A 22,964-nucleotide genomic window follows, 5' to 3' on the forward strand; every position below is an offset into this window, starting at 1 on the left:
AGCTTTAAAAACGTTGTATTTATATTTGCGGTCGCTTTTGAAGCGACCGCAAACATAAATACAACGTTATTGTGTTGGAAAACGCTGCGGTTTTTCTTTCCAAGTTTCTCAGGCTCCTCCGGATCGGAGGAGCCTGAGAAACTCGGAAAGAAAAACTGCAGCGTTTTCCAAAACAACCGCGTTGTTTCTGCCTGAATCTGCTTTCCCATTTGGGGCTCTCGGGCTCCCATTTGGGGCCCACGGGGAGCCCGAGAGCCCCAAATGGGAAAGCAGATTCAGGCAGAAACAACGCAGCATTGCGGAAAACAACCGCGTTGCTTCTGCCTGAATCTGCTTTCCCATTTGGGGCTCTCGAGGGAGCCCGAGAGCCCCAAATGGGAAAGCAGATTCAGGCAGAAACAATGCACATTTAGCATTTCCCATTTGGGGCTCTCGGGCCCCCCGTGGGGAGCCTGACAGCCCCAAATGGGAAATCAGCTGTAGGCAGAAACACAGCGGCATGTAAACACAACCGTGTTGTGTTTCTGCCTGCCTTGGCTTTCACTTTGGGTCTCCGGTGCTGGAGACCCAAAGTAATAGCCACAGCAGGCAGAAACACAACGCGGTTGTGTTGGAAAACGCTGCGGTTTTTCTTTCCGAGTTTCTCAGGCTCCTCGGAGCAGCCTGAGAAACTTGGAAAGAAAAAACGCAGCGTTTTCCAACACAATAACGTTGTATTTATGTTTGCGGTCGCTTCAAAAGCGACCGCAAACATAAATACGTTTTTAAAGCTGCAGTTTTATTTCTAAGTTTTCTGGGCTCCTCAAGCCCGGAAAACTTATTTAAAAAAACGCAGCTAGTGCTTTTTTTAAAAAAAAAATAAATAGCACTTACCGAGATTCAGCTGCAGCTTTCCTGCTCTGGTCTCCGATCCCCGTCCTCCGCGTACAGCACTAATGAAGGGAAAGCCACCCAGCGGTAGCTTTTGTTTACTACAGCTGGCTGGCTTTTCCTTCATTAGTGCCGCAAAAGCAAAAGCCAGCACAGGAGGGCATCCATTTCACAAAATGGATGCGCCCATGTGCTTGCTTTTGTGAATTTTGAGCTTGAATAGCTCAAAATTTTACATAGGAAGTTTTAAAAAAGAGAATGCTAGTATTTTTTTTTTATGTTGCCTATCTATTTTTTAAATAACATTTTTTACTAGACCATGCCTTTAAGTATTTGTATACTGTTTCAGTGCATCTTCGTCTCCTCCCTTCAAGATGACACTCTGCCCTTGTTAGATTTCACTTATAGCTCTATGATGTCCAATGGTGTATGCCAACATCCTTCAACCTTGTGCGAGGGTACATTCGGTACAGCTGTCTGAGTGCATATCGTCTCTCATACACTTGATGTGGTTTTGGGATGATACCTGGTGTCCCACTAAAGCCATAGCACTCAACCATTTGCGACGCAAAGGCGGGTGAAATCACCCGATTTTGTTTTTGGCGGGTGAGACGCCCATTGGAATGAATGGGTGTGCAGGAGGCTTGGCGGGTGAGTCGACCCTTTACAAGGCGGGTGACACCCGCCAAATGCGTGTGAGTTGAGAGCTATGCTAAAGCTCTACTCCTGCTGTTCCAGGATGACAGAAGAGCTAGGGATGACATATCCACCTGCTCCTCTACAATATGCTAATTGCATGCAGTACCACCAATGCTTGCACTTACCTGTTGTTTGTTCCGTGCATGCAATTTTCAACTTTTACTAGGTAGAGTGCAAAAGTAAAAAGTAAAACAAGGCAAAATCCCCTTTACTCTTTAGAGTAAACATTGCCTGCAAATTACGCTTTCCAGGTGGCGTTTATTAATGGTTTCCTATGGAATCCGCCTGCTCATTAGCTGGTGCTAATGTGAAGCAAATTCCCTTTATTTATGCATGCCTGAAAATTTCAGACAGGCGTAAAACGCTTTGCTCCTGCAAAACAGAAGAGGAAAACAGTGCAGAGATGGACTCTGCTTTGTGGCCCTTCTCAGGAAGAGGATGAAAATGTAGTGACGCAGTAAAGCAAAGCATAAACGCATTACGCCTTTTTTTTCACTGCTCTACTCGGTTTAAAATGACACTCACCGAGCATAGGATGGAGAGGAGCCCATATTTGTATTTCCTATCCTCGCAAGAGGGCAGATATAAGTAGGAGCATGACAACATAAATGATTGTTTATATAGTGCTTCACCACTTAATGTCTCAGAGCACTGCAATGACAGGTGCTGCCTGCCATTATGCAACTCAATGGTACTTATTCTATCACCAGAAGGAAACCTTTGATTTTGGCTACTCGCAGATTTCTGCAGTGTGTGCATTTGGGCACTTGGCTACTTGTAATAAAGGCTACGCTAGGAACAATTGAGCTGGCTGTCTCTTGAGCAGTCAGCTCAACACCAGAGCAAGTGACAAAAACAACCCTGCTCTGAGCCCTATTTTTGTTTCCTCCTCCGCCCCCATTTTAGAGTGAGGCCCACGCGCACCCGGCTCTGCTGTTGAAAATGTCGGTCCGCCGTACTCGCCCACGCTCCCGTTTCAACCCCGTCCCCGTGCTTCCTTGGCCCAGGCTCCCTCCCGTCTTGGGGCGGGCCTATGTGTACCCCGCGTGTCATGTTTAAGATTTGGGGCGCCGGTTCAGAGCGCAGGCCGGCCCATTGTGACCCGCCCTGAGCTCAGGCCTGGTCACAGTCCCCTCGCGCGGGCGCGGCCTGCGGGCCTCTGGCCGGCGTGTGGGCCTCCGCGGGAGCCGGCAGTTCAGTTTTGAAAAAGCTCAGGGAAGGCGCGCGACGCCGCGAGAGACCAATGCCGCCCGCCCTCGGGGGAGGGGAGGCCAAAGAGAGCCCCGCCAATGGATCAGCACTGGTGAGCCCGCTGCGGGGGGTTGGCATTTTGGAGAGGTCCCGCGGGGCAGAGAGGGGGCACTGCGGCTGGTTGGTACCTGGAGAGCGCGCTAGGAGGTGCAGGAACAGTAAAATGTTCATGCCGGAGACTAGGGTGGGCGCGGGGCGGAATAGGCGGCACAGTGGTTCAGATGAAGGCAGGCAAGTCAAAATGTTTCTGAAGTGGTAACATGTACAAGTAGGTGGAGCAGGGGAAGGGAAGGGTGGGTCGTGGACTAGGCTTGGAGTCGGAGCAGTGGAAGGAAGGAGTAGCAAAGGGAGCTGGCAAAGGAAGAACATTGAGGTGGCTGGGGGAATCGAGGGGACAGGAGACAGAATTATTAGAACAGGGAGATCAGGGATAACAGCAGATTGCAAAAAGTTGGGGCAACAAGTAGCTGGGTGCTATTGGAGCATGGTAGGAAAGGGGTTGGAGGTGAGCAGCAGGGGAGGAATGCAAAGTAAAAGGTGCAGGAAGTGGAGAAAGGGAATGAGGGATAATTGAAATATGGAGCAGGGAGATAGAGGAAATGCAACTGCAGGCAGGGAATAAGCGGTGGGGGATGGGATGGGTATATCTGGGGTGGGGGGGGTGGGGGAAATATTTCGCAGTGATCCATAGTTTGTACAGAAGAATAATAATAATAATAATAATAAGAAATAATTCATTTGGTGGAAGATTTTTCAGTGCTAGGATCCAGGAAGGAAATAGGTTTTGAGTAATGAGAGAGGAGGTGCATGGGTGATTTAAAGGATGGGGCAGAAGGATTAGTGAGGGCAGGTAGAAGATGTGTTGGGAGAAGAGGTCATTTGGCTACTGTATTGAGATTCCACTCAGTCATTCTCCACTTGAATAGCATCACAGTACACTTTGATCAACCTTGTAGGTTTTGTTAACATCGATTTTTCCTTCTCAGCTTTGGTTCGACACATGCTTTTTACTCTGTCCCATAGCAAGACTTTCTCATGTACATGCTGTTGTATTCTACCTTGGGTACGGGTGCTCATTAAAAGTGCCTGAACAGGATGTTTCTTGTAGCCAAATGCAGTCCAGTGATATTGAATAGCAAGACAGTCCAGAAGGGTTCTAGCAGTTTATGTAGTAGTACATTGACAGCTCTGCACAGTCGTGCACCCACCCTAATCCACAACTCTCAAACCTTGGGAACTCTCCTCTTACATTCTACAGCAGCAACACCCTAGCATTCGTCCCCAACATGCGGTTCCTGCCCTGGGGTAGGGAAGGGGGTGGCAGGAATAAAGGTAATGGGACAAAAGATGACATGCAGTAGGATTTACATCAGGGAGGAAGTAGATGTGGCGCAACGAAGGACAGCAAAGAAGTTGGGGGTCGAGTTGAAGTGTTCAATGAAAATATAATACATGTTAAATGGTTTACCCTTACGTTAAAGTTGAATGATCTTGGAGATGCTGGGAATGGCATTGGGGTGAGAAAGAAATGAGAATGGTTGGTTTGTTTTGCTCCTCGTGGTGACATCAGCGTTATTTTGTTTTTTTTTCAGTGGTCGCATTACAACAGAAACAAAGGAGTCTTGAGAAATTTATAAGGACCTCGTGAGCCGTCCTAGGAGCACCATGGATTACGCGCAGTTGGACCGGGACCTCGATAGCCATTACCGGTACCTGGAAGAGAAGTACCGGCATACTATGGAGGAACACCTGCGTGCCATAGAGGAGAAGCATTGTCTGGAGATGAAGCAAAACCAGCTCACAGGGGATCAGAGGTCCAAGTCTAAGCGACCCCAGGACCGGTCTAAAGAGGGGCTAGATCCGAGGGCCCAGGATATACAAGAGCAGGATCTGATCCTGACAGATTACTACCGCCAGCACCGACACAGCCACTCCCTGGCAGTGGAGGAACAGCATAAGAGACAGAAGCAGGACCGAACCCTGGAAGAGCAGGGCAGGCGAAACAAGGAGCTTGGAGACCGAGTCTTGGAAGAGAGGTACAGGCGGTACACAAAGCAGGAGTGGGATCGCACAAATGACGCACAGTTCAAGAAAGACCGGGAGGACCTGCACCGCATCAAGGAAGGACTTGGCCAGAGGGACAGAGAGGTCGCAAACTGGCCCAGAATGGAGCAGCTGCAGTACCGAGTTGAAACACTGGCGCAAGACCCAAGCCCACACCTAAAGGGGCGCGGCCAGCCCAAGGCCAGGCAAACCGTAACTCATTCTTCAGAAGCATATCTCCAAGCACAACCTGGCCATAACCAGCAAATGAATGAGCAACAAGTTAGAGGTACAGAGGCACAGTCGCCCCAGTGTGCAGAGGGCCATCTTGGGTACTATGCAGATGATGAAAGTTCCTCCGAGTCTAGGGTAAGATATAGAAAAGTTTTGGCAGCTTGTCTACCTTCTGAGAATGTGTGTGACCATGGTGGCCTGTAGGAGTGGAGAAGATCTGCTCCTTTTATGAACACCAAAACGTAACCCCAACCCGCTGTTACTGCTATCCAACCTTCTGCAAAGACATAAATAATCCTGCTGCTAGGGATAAAACAAGGCACTCCACATGCACAAGGATGCCCCTCTCCAACCTCTTGCCCACAACTGAAACAAAGAGAACGAGCCCGCACAGGTCTCTAATGCTCAACATCCATCAATTCCCTTTCTAATGCCCATATCATGTCAACATATTTTGTGAGGTGGGTGGGGTTTGCCAAAATGTCTTGCCACCTCACCCCCTTCCTAATATGTGTGAACTCACCCCTTGCACTGCAGCTGGTAGGTGAATGCATGCCACAGCTGAGTCCTATTGAGGCACAGTTCTATTTTCCATGGCCCCAACCCGAGTCAGTCGTGATGAAGCCCAATGGCTAAATCTCAAGATTTCTGATTCTAGGCCTCAACCACTTGCCATTCAAAGAAGATGTAATTGGGTAATTAACTATCTCCATGACCTCTTTAAGCAGCATATTGATCTCAAGTCTTAAAAGCCCTTACATAAATACAGACAATTTATGATCACATGAGCAATAAGACAATTTGCTGTTTAAAACAAATAGTGCACTTAGCAGATCTTTATAGAGATGGACCTCTTATTTCTAGAGATGCACCTCCATAGATGGTTGGGAAATAAAGGTATAATATTTCAGTTGCTCTTTCGCATGATTCCATATTGCAATCCAAATTGGTAAACAGGGTAGAATGCACTATACAAATAAACTCACTTTTGACTGTTTATGAATAATGTCTCCTGGTCTCCGATGTAACCATGATGTAATCTCTCCTTTGTTGCACATGCCGTTTTGTCTCCTTTTGTGGCAAATGCAGTCTTATGGCAACAGATGTTAGAGAAACCAGGGTCATCCATCAATTTCGAGTGATGTCGAACAGAGGCATCTTTATTAATTGTCTTGCAAGTCAAACAAAATCAGCATCCTATGCCTTACGAGACCTGACCCCTCTAACCTGACCCGCACTGGAGAACCCTTAACTGGGGTGTGTTTATAGCAATCATTCACGCATTGAGGGGAGAAGGCAACGCCCCGCCAGCCTGTGCCTACATAGGCTCAAATCAAGCGAGTGCCTCAGCGAGGGCTCAGGGCTGTTGCTGACTATGTACGCCCTGCCAAGCAGGAGTGATAACTGTTTGCAACCCAGTGCACCGTTCGTTTTATTAGTATTATTTTGACAGGAGCCGGGCTCCTTGCCTCTAGCCCGAGTCCAATCTCTCCTGGGGGGAAAAAACGAGATGGCTGCCATAGAAATAGAAAATGGACCACGTTCCTTTTCTATTTGTATGGGGATCGAGACAGGAAGGAGCACAGAGTTGGGAGCTCCAGCAGTTAAGTGGAATGGTTAGATTTTGGGGGAATGAGGTGTGGGGGATGGGGCGGGAGCAGTGGGTCTGGGGAGCGTCGGGACTTAGGTGCCAAGGCACCTAAAAAAAATGGCGGCACCTGGGGAATGGACACGGGTGGCTTGGAAAACAAGGGCGATAGATTGTCAGCTCTCACTCGTGTCTCCAGCCACCTGATTGGCTAAGTGCCCTTAAAAATGGCGGCATCTGGGGAATGGACACGGGTGGCTGGAAAAACAAGGGCGATAGATTGTCAGTTCTCACTCGTGTTTCCAGCCACCTGATTGGCTAAGTGCCCCTCCCTAGGTGCAAATGCTTGATCCCGCACCTTATCAGAGAGATCCTACTTACCCCTCTTGAATAAAAACATTTCCTTTTGGTGCTCCAATCATACAGCATCTCCTCTAACTGGGAAATAGTTTAAAAGGGCGATAAAGGGATTGCACCTAGCGATGCACCTATACCCTGACATATCTATCTCACTGACTCAATCATATCATAAAGATTGCGAGATTACCTTGGTAAAGTTAAAAAATTCAGAAACTTCAAAAGCTTGTGACACTGTCGAATTACCGCACAAGTTCTGTTTCCGGTACAAATTATATGGCGGCAAGTTATCAGCGACTCATTAGAACACATCCTATCAAAACATCTCATAAGATAGATTTACCCCACTATCAACCTCTAATTCCTGTTCTCCTATGCCGCACCTTGCCGTCACTGTGTGAGCTCCCTATGGAATATTTACACTTCTTTCGATCACTTCACCATTGGTCTGTGGACCAGTCATATTTTCCACTTTTGTGTCAATTGTGTCGTCTTCCAACCATATGATCTCCCTTTTCCATGGCACAACCATCATCTACAAAATATAGGACATAAAAAGAATGTAAGTTCAGGCCATGTCATTTCATTGGAATCTGTAGATATAAGTGTAGACGGGGCCATAGTTTGGACAGCTTTGGCTGTGGTTACTGGCCGCTGCTCTGCTGCCAGTGTCCATGGATAATCTGCTTCAGAGATACAATTCGATAAGGCCCCACAAGAGTTGGGAATTTGGTCTGGCTGACATTCAGCTGGTTTTGCATACCTGTTATGGAGAGACCTGATAGTGTAGCTAGGTTTCCTGACCTATTCAAGAAGGTTATCATCTGTAAGGTTGAAGTTAGTATATGCATTCTTCAAAGACGCAGATTAGGGCAATCGCATTTGATGTCCGTTAAGTATTTTGTGAAAACTTACTCCAGTCTTCCTATCAGGCGTGCTTCTGATACTGAGAAACACCAACGATAGACCCTCAGGCTATTTGAGGCCAGTCTCTGCACATAATTTTTCTTAATAACGCTGTTCTGTCTCTCCACTGAACCGGCTGACTGAGGATTCTGGTGGCAGTGACGATTTTGCTTAATGTGGAGGGCATTACATACTTCCTTCATAATCTGATTGATAAAATGAGATCCTCTGTTGCTGTTTATATGAGTGTTATTCCAAACCTTGGTGTGAAATCCTTGAGCAAAGCTTTTACCTACAAAAACGTACACAACTTACCTCACGATCTAAAGGTTGGTGTGCATCTTACTTGATAGAAGCGATCTGTTTGGGTAACACAATAGCTTCCAGCAATGTTTGGTTCTTTATGGAGTATCCAGATGTTTTTAGGAAGCCTCTTTGCTTCCACAGCTGTCTACAATAATGAGCAATGCCAAAACGGGCACAGTGGGGGCAGCGCATACGAGCTGCATTGTACAAGCAGAAGAAGTGAGTTGCAGTTCCTTCCTTCCGTGACAACAGGTATCGGACCCGTGGCACACGGCCACGGCACAGAGGGGTTTAGCACCATCATAACACAGGGCACGGCAACAACGCGTGTGAGACAGAGTAATCGAGCAAATTTTACCATATACTGGCAAAACTGATATTGCGGGTTGTGCATTCAAAAGGTCATCATAGCCTCAATGTTTGAACATACCTCACCTTTTTGACAGTTTAAACAGCGTGTCCTGTGTGGTGTTTGTTTATTGTGTATAGTGGGCGTTGTTTTGGATCCCCTGAAGAACTTCATACAATTATTTTGAAATGTATATGAATGAAACCTGTCGGGCATATGAGTACCTTAAGTTGGAAGGTGCGGTACATTAACCAATGTAATGGTTACAGTCACCCTAGTAGCAGTTTAGAAGGTTAGATAATTAACTGACAGTTGATTAACAACATACCTCTGACAAACAAAGAATTGTGGTTGTTTGGAGGTGCTACCTACCAAAGCGCAACTATACACCAGGGATTTTTGTGTTACATTGCAAAGATTTGTATAGGCAGGAGTTTTATAGGTGTATAGGTGACATCTAGGCAGGTTGGTGTTGTTTTTTATCATTTTTTAAATTTTTTTATTTAAAACTGATTTAGAACTTGATGTTTAGATTTCATTTTAAGATAATTTGTACATTGTGTTTTGTTTCTGGAATAAAATTGTACTTTGTTATACTTGTTTTTCAAAACCTCTGACTCAGTCCCTATTTGGTCCATGGGCCGGGAGTGGGAGGGTAGGTAGAGTTTGAATAGGAGATAGATGGTTGGTTCCTTTTTTTGTCTTGTATTGTCCAGAAGGCTTTAATAGGCGTTTGGAACAGGCATCGTTAAACTACTCCGTTGGTCTCTCATAATTAGTACAATGCCAAAACCATAACAGGAGTCTGTATATATGTTTACTGGCTGCTGGTCTGCAGTCTGACACCCATGTGTACATGCAACTAACTCTGCTGCTTGTGTTGAGGTGACCTTCAGCAATCTTCTTTTCTCTATCACATCCCCATGGTACCTATTGTTGTATCCTGCTTTCCTTCCCTGTTTGCCTGTGTGAGTGGGGCTGTGACATAATGGAATGTCCTGCAGGTGCTGAGAATGTCATGGTTTGTCTTGAGTTCCACCCAGGGCAGTTGGGGAGGCATGTAGCCAGGGTGGTGGGAGCCAGTGGGCTCTCCAGGAAATACTTAAGATCCTGCTTCCTATCTCTAATACCTGATAAATTGTGTGTAACCTATTTAGCATGCATCATAATAAAGAGCCTGAGGACTTACTATCCTGCAGTACTTCATTACAATGGCGACGAGGATGGGGTGGTAGTCCTCAGGCTTTTTTTTATGATGCATGCTGGAACTCCAGGCTGACCAACCAGATTGCACTCAAACAACAAGGAATTGAAGAGGTTGAGCAGTTGATCAACTACATCAAACAATAAAAACCAACACTTGACAGGGCACAACAAACTACATCAATAAGATGACCACAACGGTAACTATATGTCCGAGCCTCATCAACTCCTGGGCACCTGCAAATACTTCCCTCACCATTGTAAGCAACTGTAGATAATACGTCTGGACCCAAACACCAAAATCACACTTTGGGCACCTCAGCAAACATCTTCATGCCCATAGAAGATGACCGCAGCCTATACGTCTGAGGCCCAATAACACCTAAACAACCTGAAATCCCTCAACACAGGTTCACCGTTTGAATGTCCTCGCGATAAAGAAATACATCAGCACCTCTTGCGGCCTTACAGTCTCCTCCTGACACAAGCTTGCACACAATACCAATTTCACTTGCAGCCTTTCAGTGCCTACTGACTACCAATACCAATTATCCTTGCGGCCTTACGTTGTCCTGACACATGCCTAACCACAACACCAATTGTCCTTTGCGGCCTTACACTGTCCTCCTGACACACGCCTGCACACAATACCAATTATCGTTGTGGCCTTACAGTGACATTTTCCACCATCCAGCTGAATTCTCAGAAGAGTTTGGTTTCCTTAGTAGGGGTTCTGAGTTACCTGGCCAGCAGTTCTGAACTTAGCTTGTTGGCAGTGAGGAGGATTCTGGCTGGTGGCATCACCACCATGTAGTTGTGTGCGAGGTTGAGTGATGTTGTCCGTGCCTCCTGTGTATTTATGTTTGTGCTCTTTAGTCTTTGTGGTGGAATGATGGTAGTTATTATTTGGTGAATTTACATTTGGGAGTGGCAGGCATGTGATGCTCTGTTCTACATTCCACTTCACATTTGGGACCTCCATGCATCCTGTAGTTGTGTGGGCTTTAGTTTCCGTGAGTCTTGAGCCGGATCTCCTTAAATTCCGGAAACTATTCAAGACCTTTCATTTCGCCTCCTCCTTCTCTCTCTCCCCCTCCTCTGCTAACCACCTCTTTCTGCTCTCTCGCTCTCTCTCCTATACTTCTGCTCAGTTTCTCTGACTGGCTACGTGGTGTACCCTCAGCTTCACAGGTCCCAGCTTTCCTCGCCAGTCTCCTGCACTTGCCCATGGGCCTTGCACTTGCCGCAGCACTCCTGCACTTAGGGTACGACCCATGTGCACTTAACCCATGCTGTGACGGAACTGGGATCACCTGTCCCTATTGCCACGCCCAAACACTTCCTCTCTGTTTCACCTGCATTATCTGAATGTACCGTGCGTAGTAAGATCTTGTCTTCCCTCTCCCATGCATGGTTGCGCTTGGAAACAGTTGTGTAAAAGCGCTTAGTAAAAAATAAATCAATCACTGAGTAATTTTAGGAAGGAAGGTGTGTTGTGTTTGCTACTCTGTTATGGCTGCCCCTATCCCTTCCTGTTCACCCTGTGTGCCTTTGTCATTGGGATAAGGAAAGGTGCTGTGTTGTATCCTCCTCTGTGTGCTTTCCTGCCCACCTATGTGTGGGTGTGTCACTGTCATTGCTCTAAAGAAAGGAGGTGTGTTATATGCTGCTTTCCTTCCATGTTTGCCTGTATGTGTGAGTGCAGCTGTGACATAATGGAATGTCCTGTAGGTGCTGAAGCAGGTGCTTAGAATGTTATGGTTTGTCTGGGGTTCCGCAAACGGTAGCTAGAGAGACATGTAGCCTGGGTGGTGGGAGCAAGTGGGCTCTCCAGGAGGTACTTAAGATCGTACTCCCTATCTCTAATACTGACAACTTGTGTGTAACCTGTTAAGTGTGCATCATATAAAAAGAAACCTGAGGACTTACCATCCTGCCTCTCGAAGTACTTCTTTACACCTATACCAAGAACTACCACAAAGTATATCGGACCAGCATTCTGTGTAGGGGTATCTGATCGATCTTTTCTAGTAATCAAGAGGAAATATGTGGTGGGCGCACAGTCTGAGTTTCAGTATCGTGCAGTTCTCCATCAGCCAGGGTGGGGAGTAACAATGCTTGATTCAACATAGGGCATTGGCTTAGTGGGATTTTAGAGGAATTTAGTAGCACAGCATCATATTTATTAGAACGGGAACAGAGAGTTGTTGAGGTTTGGTCTTCAATAATAGGGTAACCAGTGAATGAGGGACTGCAACTTCCCAAGGGGAACCCAAAACAATATGCTCAAACTGTTGCATTGCTAGGACCGCAGCTGCTACAGGACAGAGACATGAGAGCATATCTGCGGCTACTGGATCTAATTGCTAGTAATAAGCAATGGGTCTCTGGTATTGACTTTGTTCGTGTCACTACTGCTAGTGAAAACCCATTTAATTTATGAGAGAACAGTGTGCATGTTTCTTCTAATCATGGAGACCCAAAGCAGGTTCATCAGTTAACATTTTTACAGTATTAAATGCTCTGCCTGCCTCGGGTGTCCCCTGAAATGGTTCCTTGGTATTGGTCCTTTATATAGTGTTGTAATGTCTGTCCTATCTCCACATAGCCTAATATCCATTGTCTACAATACCTAACAAGATTCTGCATGATAGTTTGGGGTTTGTACATTGTATGTACAGGTCACTTCCTGGTAGGGGCTATGGCCCATCATAATGTCTTGTCCCGGATAATATACTCTCTCCTTATACAATTGAAATTTCTGTTTTGCTTTATGCCTTTTATTGGCTAGAACAGTTGACAAACATTAATATCCTGCTTGCATGCTTCATGTGATGGGAAGGCTATCAACAAGTCATCTACATATTCAACTAACACTGGCATTCCAGGGAAATGGATATCATCTATGTCTTTTTTAAGATGCTGGAACAAAAGTGCGGGTGATTAGGTTTACCTTTGAGGGAAGACTTATTTTGGGGAAGACTTTTCCATGTTTACTTAGTTCCGTGATATGAATATGCGAATAAGCAATGACTTTCAGGATGTATTGTTATGGAAAATAATCCATAACACAGGTGACCAACAGTAAAGTGTGTTGCAGTAGGCAGTATGCAAGACATAACTGTAGGGGGATTGGGTACAGGAAAGCTGGGATAACTACTGAATGTACAGCCCTTAGGTATTGTACACATCTATAGGTATTCCTCTCTGGCTTCTCAACAAGCACGATCAGAGTATTACAGGGGCTAAATGTGGGTGGTATGATCCCTTGTTTCAAAAGTGAGTATGTGACTGCTGCAATACTTTCTTTTGCTTCTGGTTTGAAAGGCTACTGGGAAAGGCGAGGTAAACTCTTGGACTGACCTATCCTAATTGTAACTGTTTCGGTATTTCTAGTATAGTTCCTTTTCATGCAGTGACCAAAGGGATTCAGGGAAATGATTAACCAACCCCTGAAAGTCTGGTGATCACCGCCCTGTTATATGTGACACACGCTTTTCCTGTAGAACATGCATTGAGCTAATGCAGCCTCAGTATTCCTAATAGTGACACTGAATAGCACTCTGTCTGGGGTACAGTAAATAGTGCAATTTAGTTTACAAAGCAGGCGTCTTCCAAGCAGGTTAACTGTAGCTGTTGGACTAAGAAGAAATGCTTGTGTATCAGTGATTTGACCGAAGGTAACCATCACAATTTCAGTAATGTTGGCATACAGGGTAATGTGGAGTAATCTACACCCCTCCCCAACCACAGAAGCGAAATGAATAACAATCCTCCCACCTTGGTTGGCATGGGTTCCTGATTTTGATCAGAACAGGGCACCACGAGTCAGCCAATGGGGTAAAGCTGCATTAGAGAGAGGTTGTGGATAGAGTAGGGGAGTTTAGGCACACAGGAAAGAGGGGTAAGATAGGTATGGGGAAGAACAAGGAAGACCATGTTCACCTTGACATACAGCCTCGAGCCATAGCCCCACACCTTTTATCTTGTTGCATAGGACAGCTATGGCAGCGCTGGAGCTCTCAATTAGCCGCTACTTTGCAGAGAATTGTTTACAGGGGCAACTGGGGACACTTTGGAGAAGGTGATGTGTCAAATCCAAAGGGCAGGCAAGAGTGTGCCCGAGAATGAAACCGAAATGGATATGGAGGTTAGCTCATCCATGGAGTCATCATGGATTTTGGCTAATACCCTGGTTGGCCGGACAGATGATGATGAGGGGGACAAGATTGGAAGAAGCAGGTGGACGAGAAAACATCTGAAAGAACTTCCACCTATCCCCATGATAATCAGGGTCCCATTCTGTGACTAACCCACAAGTACGCACTCAGCGGATAGAGCGAGATGCACACTGCTGGGGTTCCCATTGTCGCACCAACCCTTGGCCATTCATCTGTATTGGAGTATGTAGATGACATAACTGGCTGCCCAAACGGGAACATAGCATAGGTTCCAAGCTCAAGCTCATGATCCAAGCCTAATCCTTGGAGGCAAATTGCACAAAGAACCAAGCATTAATACAAACATGGAGAACAGGCTATACTTCTCGAGGCACAAAAATAGACTCTCTGACGCATACTTGGAGCTGAAAAATGTATATAGACAGCTCCTGGCTAGGTCAGAAAGGGATGCCGAAAAGTTGGACATATGCCTGGGAGTCATCAGCGCACTCTGGCTAAATGCATGACAAATATGCTGGCAGAAGATAGTACTGCTACCAGGCAGGTGGGACGTGACAATATTGATGCATACCCATCGAAGGGCCCTATGGGAAATACAAAGATCCAAGCAGTGGCAGTATCAATGATGGAAACAGAGGAGGGCACAGGGCAAACCAAAGGGGATGAAGGAAAGGCTTACACCTCACAGGAGTCTAGAACAACAGAAGGGGCGATTAACACAGCAATCCGCCAACAAGGTGCGCCTGCAAGAAAATGCACAAGGCCAGCCCAAGCATGGACGGTCACCAAAACCGAACTAACACAGCAGGAACCTTACTGCCTTCATACAGAGAAAAAAGTTAACAACAAGGATATTCTGGACCCCTTGGCAGGATGGAGGAACATGAACCTAATTTGTTGCTTCAAGGGCCTTACGCATGGTAACAAAAATGGCTACAAAAGAGCATTGGGGAAGGCATCATCAGAGGCCCTTGGTGTGAGCAATATCTCGTTTAATCTATTTTCAAACATTCGTATTTTATCAGACTATGTTCTACAAAGGGTGCAATGTTCGCTTTTGTTTTGTGAACCCACATTTTCGTATGTTAATACTAAACTGTACAGATGCATTAGCAATAAAGGGGATAGAGGTGTTCGAGGACACAAAAGCGGAAATATACTATCTGCATGATTCTTGCTACTCCTGGTTTGTAGAAGGTGGCAATCTAGATAAGCTGCAATGCCCGACTGAAAGAGTGTGTGGGGGGGGGAGGGAGCAGAAAGGAAAACCGGTTGCCAATAACCATCTAATCATTGACCTGACAAGACCTTAACTAGAGCAGAGACTTAAGCAGGGTACCTTTGTGAACTATCAAGTGTCTAAACAAACAGGGGAGAACGTATATGCATTTGTGAAACACATCCCACCACAAAAGCAGCTCTAGGTGAGCAGAGCTCCATAGAGAAGAAGCTGAATATGGCTGGAAAATTGGGTTTGTACGAGGCAGGGACCCCATGTTGTAACCTGAGAGCCCACATTCCCATATGAAACCAGCCAGTCATTCAGTGGCGTGACCCATCGAAAGGTGCCACTGTCTCTCTATTATCATGGAACATAGCAGGTGTTAAGTCAAAGTTGTAACCTGAGAGCCCACATTCCCATATGAAACCAGCCAGTCATTCAGTCGCGTGACCCATCGAAAGGTGCCACTGTCTCTATTATCATGGAACATAGCAGGTGTTAAGTCAAAGTTTTAGAGGGAGGATATAAGAGACTTGATACAGCGGTTTGAATTTGTTTTCCTACAGGAGACATGGGCACAAGACACACTATTCCTGGAAGGCTTTCAATCATTCCAGATCCCAGCGCTAAAGAACACACAGGGTTGGTCATGCATGGAATGGCAGTTTTTGTCAAATCCATGTACAAATGTGAGCATGTTGAATTAAATGCAGAATATCGTTGCTTACAGGTGGTAATGGCTAGCCTGGACGCCCTCATTAGCATAGCCCTGGTTATCCTTTATAATAGCCCACACAAATCCAACAAGGGGCAGTGCCTCACCAAACTTAAGCAACTCTTCAATGATTACATTGGCGACCAGGATCAGGGCACACATATGGTCCTTTTGGCGACGGATTTTAATGTCAAATGTGGCAGTGGGCCCCCACCACACTTACTAGATGACACAGAGGATTGTTTGTGTGGAGTGCAACAACCAGAAATGATGGATCCCGGAACGTGTGGATCCTGGTTATATGAATGGGGGCTGAGAGCAATTAATGGCCGGACTAAGGGTGATAGACCGGGAAAAGCAACTTTTAAAGGAACCAATGGAAGCTCAACCACTGACTATTTTTATTTATTTATTTGATCACTTATATAACGCACGTAACCCAGAGGTATCTAGGCGCTTGAACATAAGAATTTGGTTACAGACATATGATTCAACTTATGTAGGTAAAGCACATCTTGTATTCATATCAGCCATAACATACGTTACATAGAATTGCAGACACTTAACAGGCTCTAATTTGTAGTAAAACCTACAGGATTTGCTTGTTTCTGCAGGTTGACACTTGTGTTAGTAATTACTTTTTTGAGCTTGACTCAGTGGTTATTGCTAGGAGTCTTGATTGAAAAGCAGCGTTTTTAGGCCTTTGCGGAATGACCACAAGGATGTGTCATTCCTCAGTGGTAATGGCAGGGTATTCCACAGTGTAGCCGCAACCACTGGGAAGCTCGATCTGCCATCTTTCTGTCTCCTGAATCTCAGCGTAGCGATTAGGTTGGAGTAGGAGGCCCGTGTAGGTCTGTTAGATTGGGTTTTAGCAATTCGATTGCTAAGGTATGCTGGTGCATTGTTTGAGAGACACTTGTGGGTAAGTGAGAGGACTTTGAATATAATTCTGTCTTGAATAGGAAGCCAGTGAATGTGTCGTCTAGTTGACGAGATGTTCATGTTTCGGTTTATTCAGTGCTGCTCTAATTGCATTGTTTTGAACAACTTGGAGTTTGCTGATGTTTTTAGCATTGGATCCTGCAAAGAGGGAATTGCAGTAATCAATCCTAGAAAGTATCAGCGCTCTAGCCAGAGTAATCTGTGGAGAGGAAGGGTCTGCTGGCTCTGATTAATTTTGACGTATAAGCTGCAGACCAGACAATGCCATTGACGTGTCTTGTTAAGGTGAGTTTAGAGTCGATGTAGACCCCTTCAGTTTTTATCTCCTTGGCAACATTGATGGTATTGCCATTGTTAGGCAGAAACATGTGCAGTTCCCTTTGGGAACACTGCAAAAGATTTAAGACTACAGGTGTTAGCAGTAAACCCACTTGGTAGCAGTCTGTACCACCCAGATTTACCTGGTAGCTGTGGCTGAGCAGTCAGACTTCCCTCAAGAAGAGTTAGGCAGTATGCAAAGTATACACAATAGGCACTCAGACACAATAGCACAAGCAAACACTGACCAGAGCTTTGGTATCAAGGTATATAATTATTTATTTAAAAACACACTGATTGAAACACTCCAGCACTATTATTGTAAATCACTCTCAACACAGTTACTATTATTATATAAACACCCCTTATTCCTTATCAGACAAGTCTTAGTTAACACCACTTATTTCCAGACAGAGGTGAGTGCTTAACTATAGATGGTACTCCAATAAGTTAACGAAAAAGGGAGGGAAAAAGGCAGAATGTAGGAAAATACACCACACTAATACTTAGGAACTCTTAAGCAAGGCAGGAAAGTCAACGGTTACTTGTGAGCCAAAGTCCATAGGCCGGGCCCACTCTTGGAGAGAGCAGAGCACAAATGCACCCAAGATCGCACAATGACAAAAGGCTTAAAAAGTCTTGCAGGGAGTTCAGAAAGGTTTTAGTTAGGCTCGGAAAAGTTTAGCCAGGGTGTCCCAGGCTAACCCAGGTTAGAAAGCCGGGGGCTAAATCTACCCCATACAGTCGGTTGCAAGGGAAGCCAAGCGGAACACGGTACCTTATGTGGAAAGGATCCTGCAGCGGGGGCAGTTGTTCCTGGCAGCGGGTGCAAGTCGCAGCGTCGTCCAGAAGAAGAGAAGATCTCGACGTGGAGGAAAGCTGAAGGTCGTTGCACTCCCAGGGAAGAAACCAGCCGCAGAGTTTTCCGGTTAAAGGTACTACCCTTTGATTCGAGGTAGTGGTAAAACGTGGTATCCCGGTTGCCGGGGTGCTTGGCACAGGCAAGGCAGCCACGAGATGCTCCAGGAAGCGAAAAAGGAAGCAGACTGGTTATACCCACCAGTCGAAGGAAGGAGACTCTCCGGCCTGGAGATCTCCTCTGTCGTTGGGAAAAGTGGTGAGACGGTTCAGCAGGGCTCCACCGGTGGTGTCGTTGTAGCAGGTTGGCTCAGCTTCTCCCTCGTCGGATTCTTAGGTCCTGTGGCGACTTCCAAAGTTCCAGTCCCCAAAGCCCTGCTTTTATGCAGCATACCCCCATTCACTCAGCCTAGCTGTCAATCAAACATGCTAAGTGGTGAGCCGGCCGGCTCACCACTTGGGCCAATCACACAAGAGTGCGACTTGAGTTACCAAGGAAACTCAGTCCAGGGTGCCTAAACCCCCTCCGACACCCCCTGTGGTACCCAGACAGAGTGGCACCACTTTTGGAGGCTTCTGCGGAGAAGCCGGCCAAAAAGTGGAACAAAGGGCTCAACTTGGGTTGGAGTCACAGAAGTGAACACAAACGCCATTTTAGAACCGAGTTCTGGCGAAAAATACCAACTGGAGAATTAATATTAAATAAATAAACCGGCGGTATGTTCGAGGCTATAGGAATTAAATAATTAAAGTTGGTAGCCTCGAACAATGGGAAAATCCCATAGGAAAATATTTGCGGTCGAATATAAAAAGTAGTATCCACTGCCACCAGCCAAAACTCGATCAGGGGGGACGGAGACGTGCCCCCTCGACTAACAGACCCCGGGGCAATCGAATTGCCCTGGCCAGTACGTCCACAGTATGATGGTTTGTACTGGTTCTGTTCAGAATTTGAGACTAGTAAAGTCAATGGTGACTTTACAAGCCCTGGGAGACAGTAGTCAGTCCCAGGGTATGGAGTCTATACTTGGGGGTCACTATGACACCCCTGTGTTACTGCACTGAGGGTACTGTGTAACACACAACACAAAAACACATGAAGCCCTATGGAGTAAAAGACCCCATAGCCCATTAAACACATCTAGAGTCAAAGAAACACACTCAAATCATGCTCAAGAGTGAGGGTAAAAGAGTCTCACTCTTGGTAGGAGAAAAAAATAAACCCCAAAAATCCAGCAAAGCTGCTGGGGGACTCACTAGGTTAGGAAATTCAGCCTAAACAGAGAATTCTCCCTAACACTCGCCCCACCCCCAGACTAAGGGACAGGAGGATTTAATCCACTCCTGGATCAACTTCATACCTCTAGTCGATGACATACATCCTAGAGAGTCCATCAGCATTTTGATGGTGGCACCTTGACCTAGGTGCTATGGTCAAATCAAAGGTTTTCCTTTGCAAGTTGTATGACCTACAAACCCTTTGAGGAGCATGAGTCTTTTGGAAACTATAGGGTATCTGGTTGACCAGTCCCTCAGAAGTTGGTACAACTTCTGAACCTGTGGTAGGCTTTTTCAAGGGGTCCTTATAAAGGATTCCATTAGATCTAGAGGGGCCTCCAAGGTTCCTCACCACCTCTCTCGTGGGAGCAGGTTGAGTCTTTGGCCTCTTGGTTGGAGGGGTTAGGGCTAGGCAATGTACCTGCTTCCCCTTCCTCTTAGATCTAACCTTACCAACTTTAGGAGTTTCCCCCCTAATATTAGGATTTGGGTTGGGGTCTTCAGTAGAAGGTCCAACAGTCTGAAGGGTTTTGGCCTTAGACTGTTCTTTCCTGGTTTTCCACCAGCATTGAGAATTACCAGTTCTCTCAGGCCTAGGTAAGGGTCCAGTAGGTCTATCCTCCTCTTCCTCAGAAGCATGGGGGGTCACAGACTCTGAAACTGGGGGAACAATGATGGTGCTTGGTTGGGGCTCCCATTTCCCTAATGTACTAGCCTGAAATGTGCTTGGGTTAGAGGTCAACTTACTAACACAGCACTTGTAGTGCGGGTCTCAGTAGAGGTTCCTACAGGCTTAGAGTGGTCTCTTAAGGTGGCCTCTCTAGCCAATTTGGTTAGGTTCTGGTTCTCCATACTGGGAGGCCTGGGGGTATGTGACACTACTCCTAGAGTTCTCAGGTCATTCCCCAACAGGACTTTCCGAGGCACCTCAGTTTGTACACTGACAGGGATCCTCACTGTCATGTTGTTACACTGAATGAGGGCTGGTAGAATAGGAACCATTTGGACAGGGCCTCCAGACATCTTAGTGGGACCTTTGGGTGCTTTTGCTACATCCTCAGGTTGAAAGAAGCTTTCATCCACTACTGTTCTGCTGGCCCCAGTGTCTCTCCTGGCAGGAGTATCCTGGCCATTGACAAGAACACTGTCCATATAATACACTTTAGAGTTTTTAGGTAGGGAGTTATACACAACCCTATTCTGTGACTTAACCAGATCCATGGACTCTATAGACACAGTTGCTTGAAGACCCAAGGGTTCTTCAGCAAAAGCTTCAAAGTGAGCACTAGCTATCTGTACTTCATCCTCCGGAGTGAAGGCTAAGGAGACTGTGCTGATCCCTGCAGGTTTGCCTTTGCATCTGGGATCCCCTTTGATATGGTCAGTAGCCTTACAGATATAGCATTGTCCAAATGCTCTCTGAAAGGGTGGCTTGTTCTGACCTCCTTCTGGTAATTGACCAGAAGGTACACTAGCCTGATTCGGTTTACCCTGGGGCTTACCCTGGTTATTTTGTTGTTTGTGGCCCTCTTTGGTATGGGAGGTATTATAATTCTCTGGATTCACTTTAGGTGGCTCCTTTCCCCCATCCTTTTTCTGAGTGACCCCTGAATCCTTGTGAGTAGACCTGTTGGCAACCCACAAGTCAGCAGCCTTAGCTAGCTTCCTGGAATCTAATTCCTTTGAATCAGCCAAGTGCTGTCTGAGCTCAGGAGAGCAGGCATCATAAATTGACTCCAACATAAACAGATTTCTCATACCTTCATAAGTGTTCACTTTGTAACCCTTAATCCATTCCTCTAAGTTTTTCAAACACTCACTCACCCAGGTTGCCCAAGGGGTACCATCATTCTTCTTGAGGGTTCTAAACCTCTTAAGATACTGGGAAGAGGTCTTCCCAAATCTAGCTATCAAAGCTAGTTTCACACATCCATATCCCTTCCTATCCTCCTCCCCCAACTCCATTACCACATCAGTTACAACAGGGGGAAGCCTAGAGAACAACCAGGTGAGTAAGTCATGTCCTGTGATGTTCTGGAGCCCATGAATATATTCAAACAGAGACAACCAATCCAACACATCCAATTTAGGCTCATACATACCAATCAATTCCTTAGGCATCCGGGGTTTTTAGGACTGGAACTTCTAGAGGAGTCAGAGAGAAAAGCATTGTCTACAGATCATTTCTTCATTTCTAGCTCATGCTTGAGCTCCATTTCCCTTAGCCTGAGTTCTTGATACAGTTCCTGGTGTCTTTGTTCAGCCTGAGTATTCAGTCTCTTGAATTCTAATTCAAGTTTCATTTTCTCCAGCTCAAGATATTGAGGATTAAGTGTGGGACCTGGCAAAGGTCCAGTAGGTACAGCTGGCAGAGCAGACAGAGGCCTAGGGGGGACAGTCACAGCAGCCTCACCCTCCTCTTCTGACTCTTCCTCAAGATTATCAACATTTTGATCAACAACAATCTCTATACTGTTATCTACAGTTTCTGGCATGGTAGGTTCCTCCGAACCATCATCCAGACTTTGGTTAGCTAACAACCTTTCTATCAATTCCATTTTCTTGCCTTTAGTCAGGAGATTCTTATGCTTACAGAGAACTCTTAAACAATCAGCAGTTTTTGTGGCAAGGGACTCTTGACTATAATTTTTCATAGTTGACATGTCAGAAAGATTACTTTTTCAGTGCTAAGCTTTGTGGTTAGTTGCGCTAAGGTCTCTTAAAGCACTCTAAAATGTATACTCAATACAAATCCCACCGCTGTACACCAGTGTTAGGCAGAAACCTGTGCAGTTCCCTTTGGGAACACTGCAAAAGATTTAGGACTAAAGGTGTTAGCAGTAAACCCACTTGGTAGCAGTCTGTACCACCCAGATGTACCTGGTAGCTGTGGCTGAGCAGTCAGACTTCCCTCAAGAAGAGTTGGGCAGTATGCAAAGTATACACAATAGGCACTCAGACACAATAGCACAAGCAAACACTGACCAGAGCTTTGGTATCAAGGTATATAATGATTTATTTAAAAACACACTGATTGAAACACTCCAACACTATTATTGTAAATCACCCTCAACACAGTTACTATTATTATATATACATCCCTTATTCCTTATCAGACAAGTCTTAGTTAACACCACTTATTTCCAGACAGAGGTGAGTGCCTAACTATAGATGGCACTCCAATAAGTTAACGAAAAAGGGAGGCAAAAAGGCAGAATGTAGGAAAATACACCACACTAATATTTAGGAACTCTTAAGCAAGGCAGGAAAGTCAACGGTTACTTGTGAGCCAAAGTCCATAGGCCAGGCCCACTCTTGGAGAGAGCAGAGCACAAATGCACCCAAGATCACACAATGACAACAGGCTTAAAAAGTCTTGCAGGGAGTTCAGAAAGGTTTTAGTTAGGCTCGGAAAAGTTTAGCCAGGGTGTCCCAGGCTAACCCCGGTTCGAAAGCCGGGGGCTAAATCTACCCCGTACAGTCAGTTGCAAGGGAAGCCAGGCGGAACACGGTACCTTATGTGGAAAGGATCCTCCAGCGGGGGCAGTTGTTCCTGGCAGCGGGTGCAAGTCACAGCGTCGTCCAGAAGAAGAGAAGATCTCGACGTGGAGGAAAGCTGAAGGTTGTTGCACTGCCAGGGA

The 22,964-nt window shown here is 46.0% G+C and overlaps 1 protein-coding gene across 2 annotated transcripts in view; it reads left to right on the forward strand.

The window, feature by feature from the left end:
• Positions 1-2,694: 2,694 nt before the first annotated feature.
• The window catches only part of LOC138492657 (serine-rich adhesin for platelets-like), a 994,122-nt gene continuing 973,852 nt past the window's right edge, over positions 2,695-22,964 (forward strand). For both annotated transcript variants that reach the window (XM_069619973.1, XM_069619974.1), the window contains exons 1-2: positions 2,695-2,872; positions 4,413-5,232. In XM_069619973.1, the coding sequence (XP_069476074.1) occupies positions 4,486-5,232 (747 nt within the window). In that variant the 5' untranslated portion in view covers positions 2,695-2,872; positions 4,413-4,485. The remainder of the gene's footprint in view (positions 2,873-4,412; positions 5,233-22,964) is intronic.

The sequence above is a fragment of the Ambystoma mexicanum genome, chromosome 10 (genome assembly GCF_040938575.1).
Source record: "Ambystoma mexicanum isolate Mex_15411 chromosome 10, UKY_AmexF1_1, whole genome shotgun sequence".
NCBI lineage: Eukaryota > Metazoa > Chordata > Amphibia > Caudata > Ambystomatidae > Ambystoma > Ambystoma mexicanum.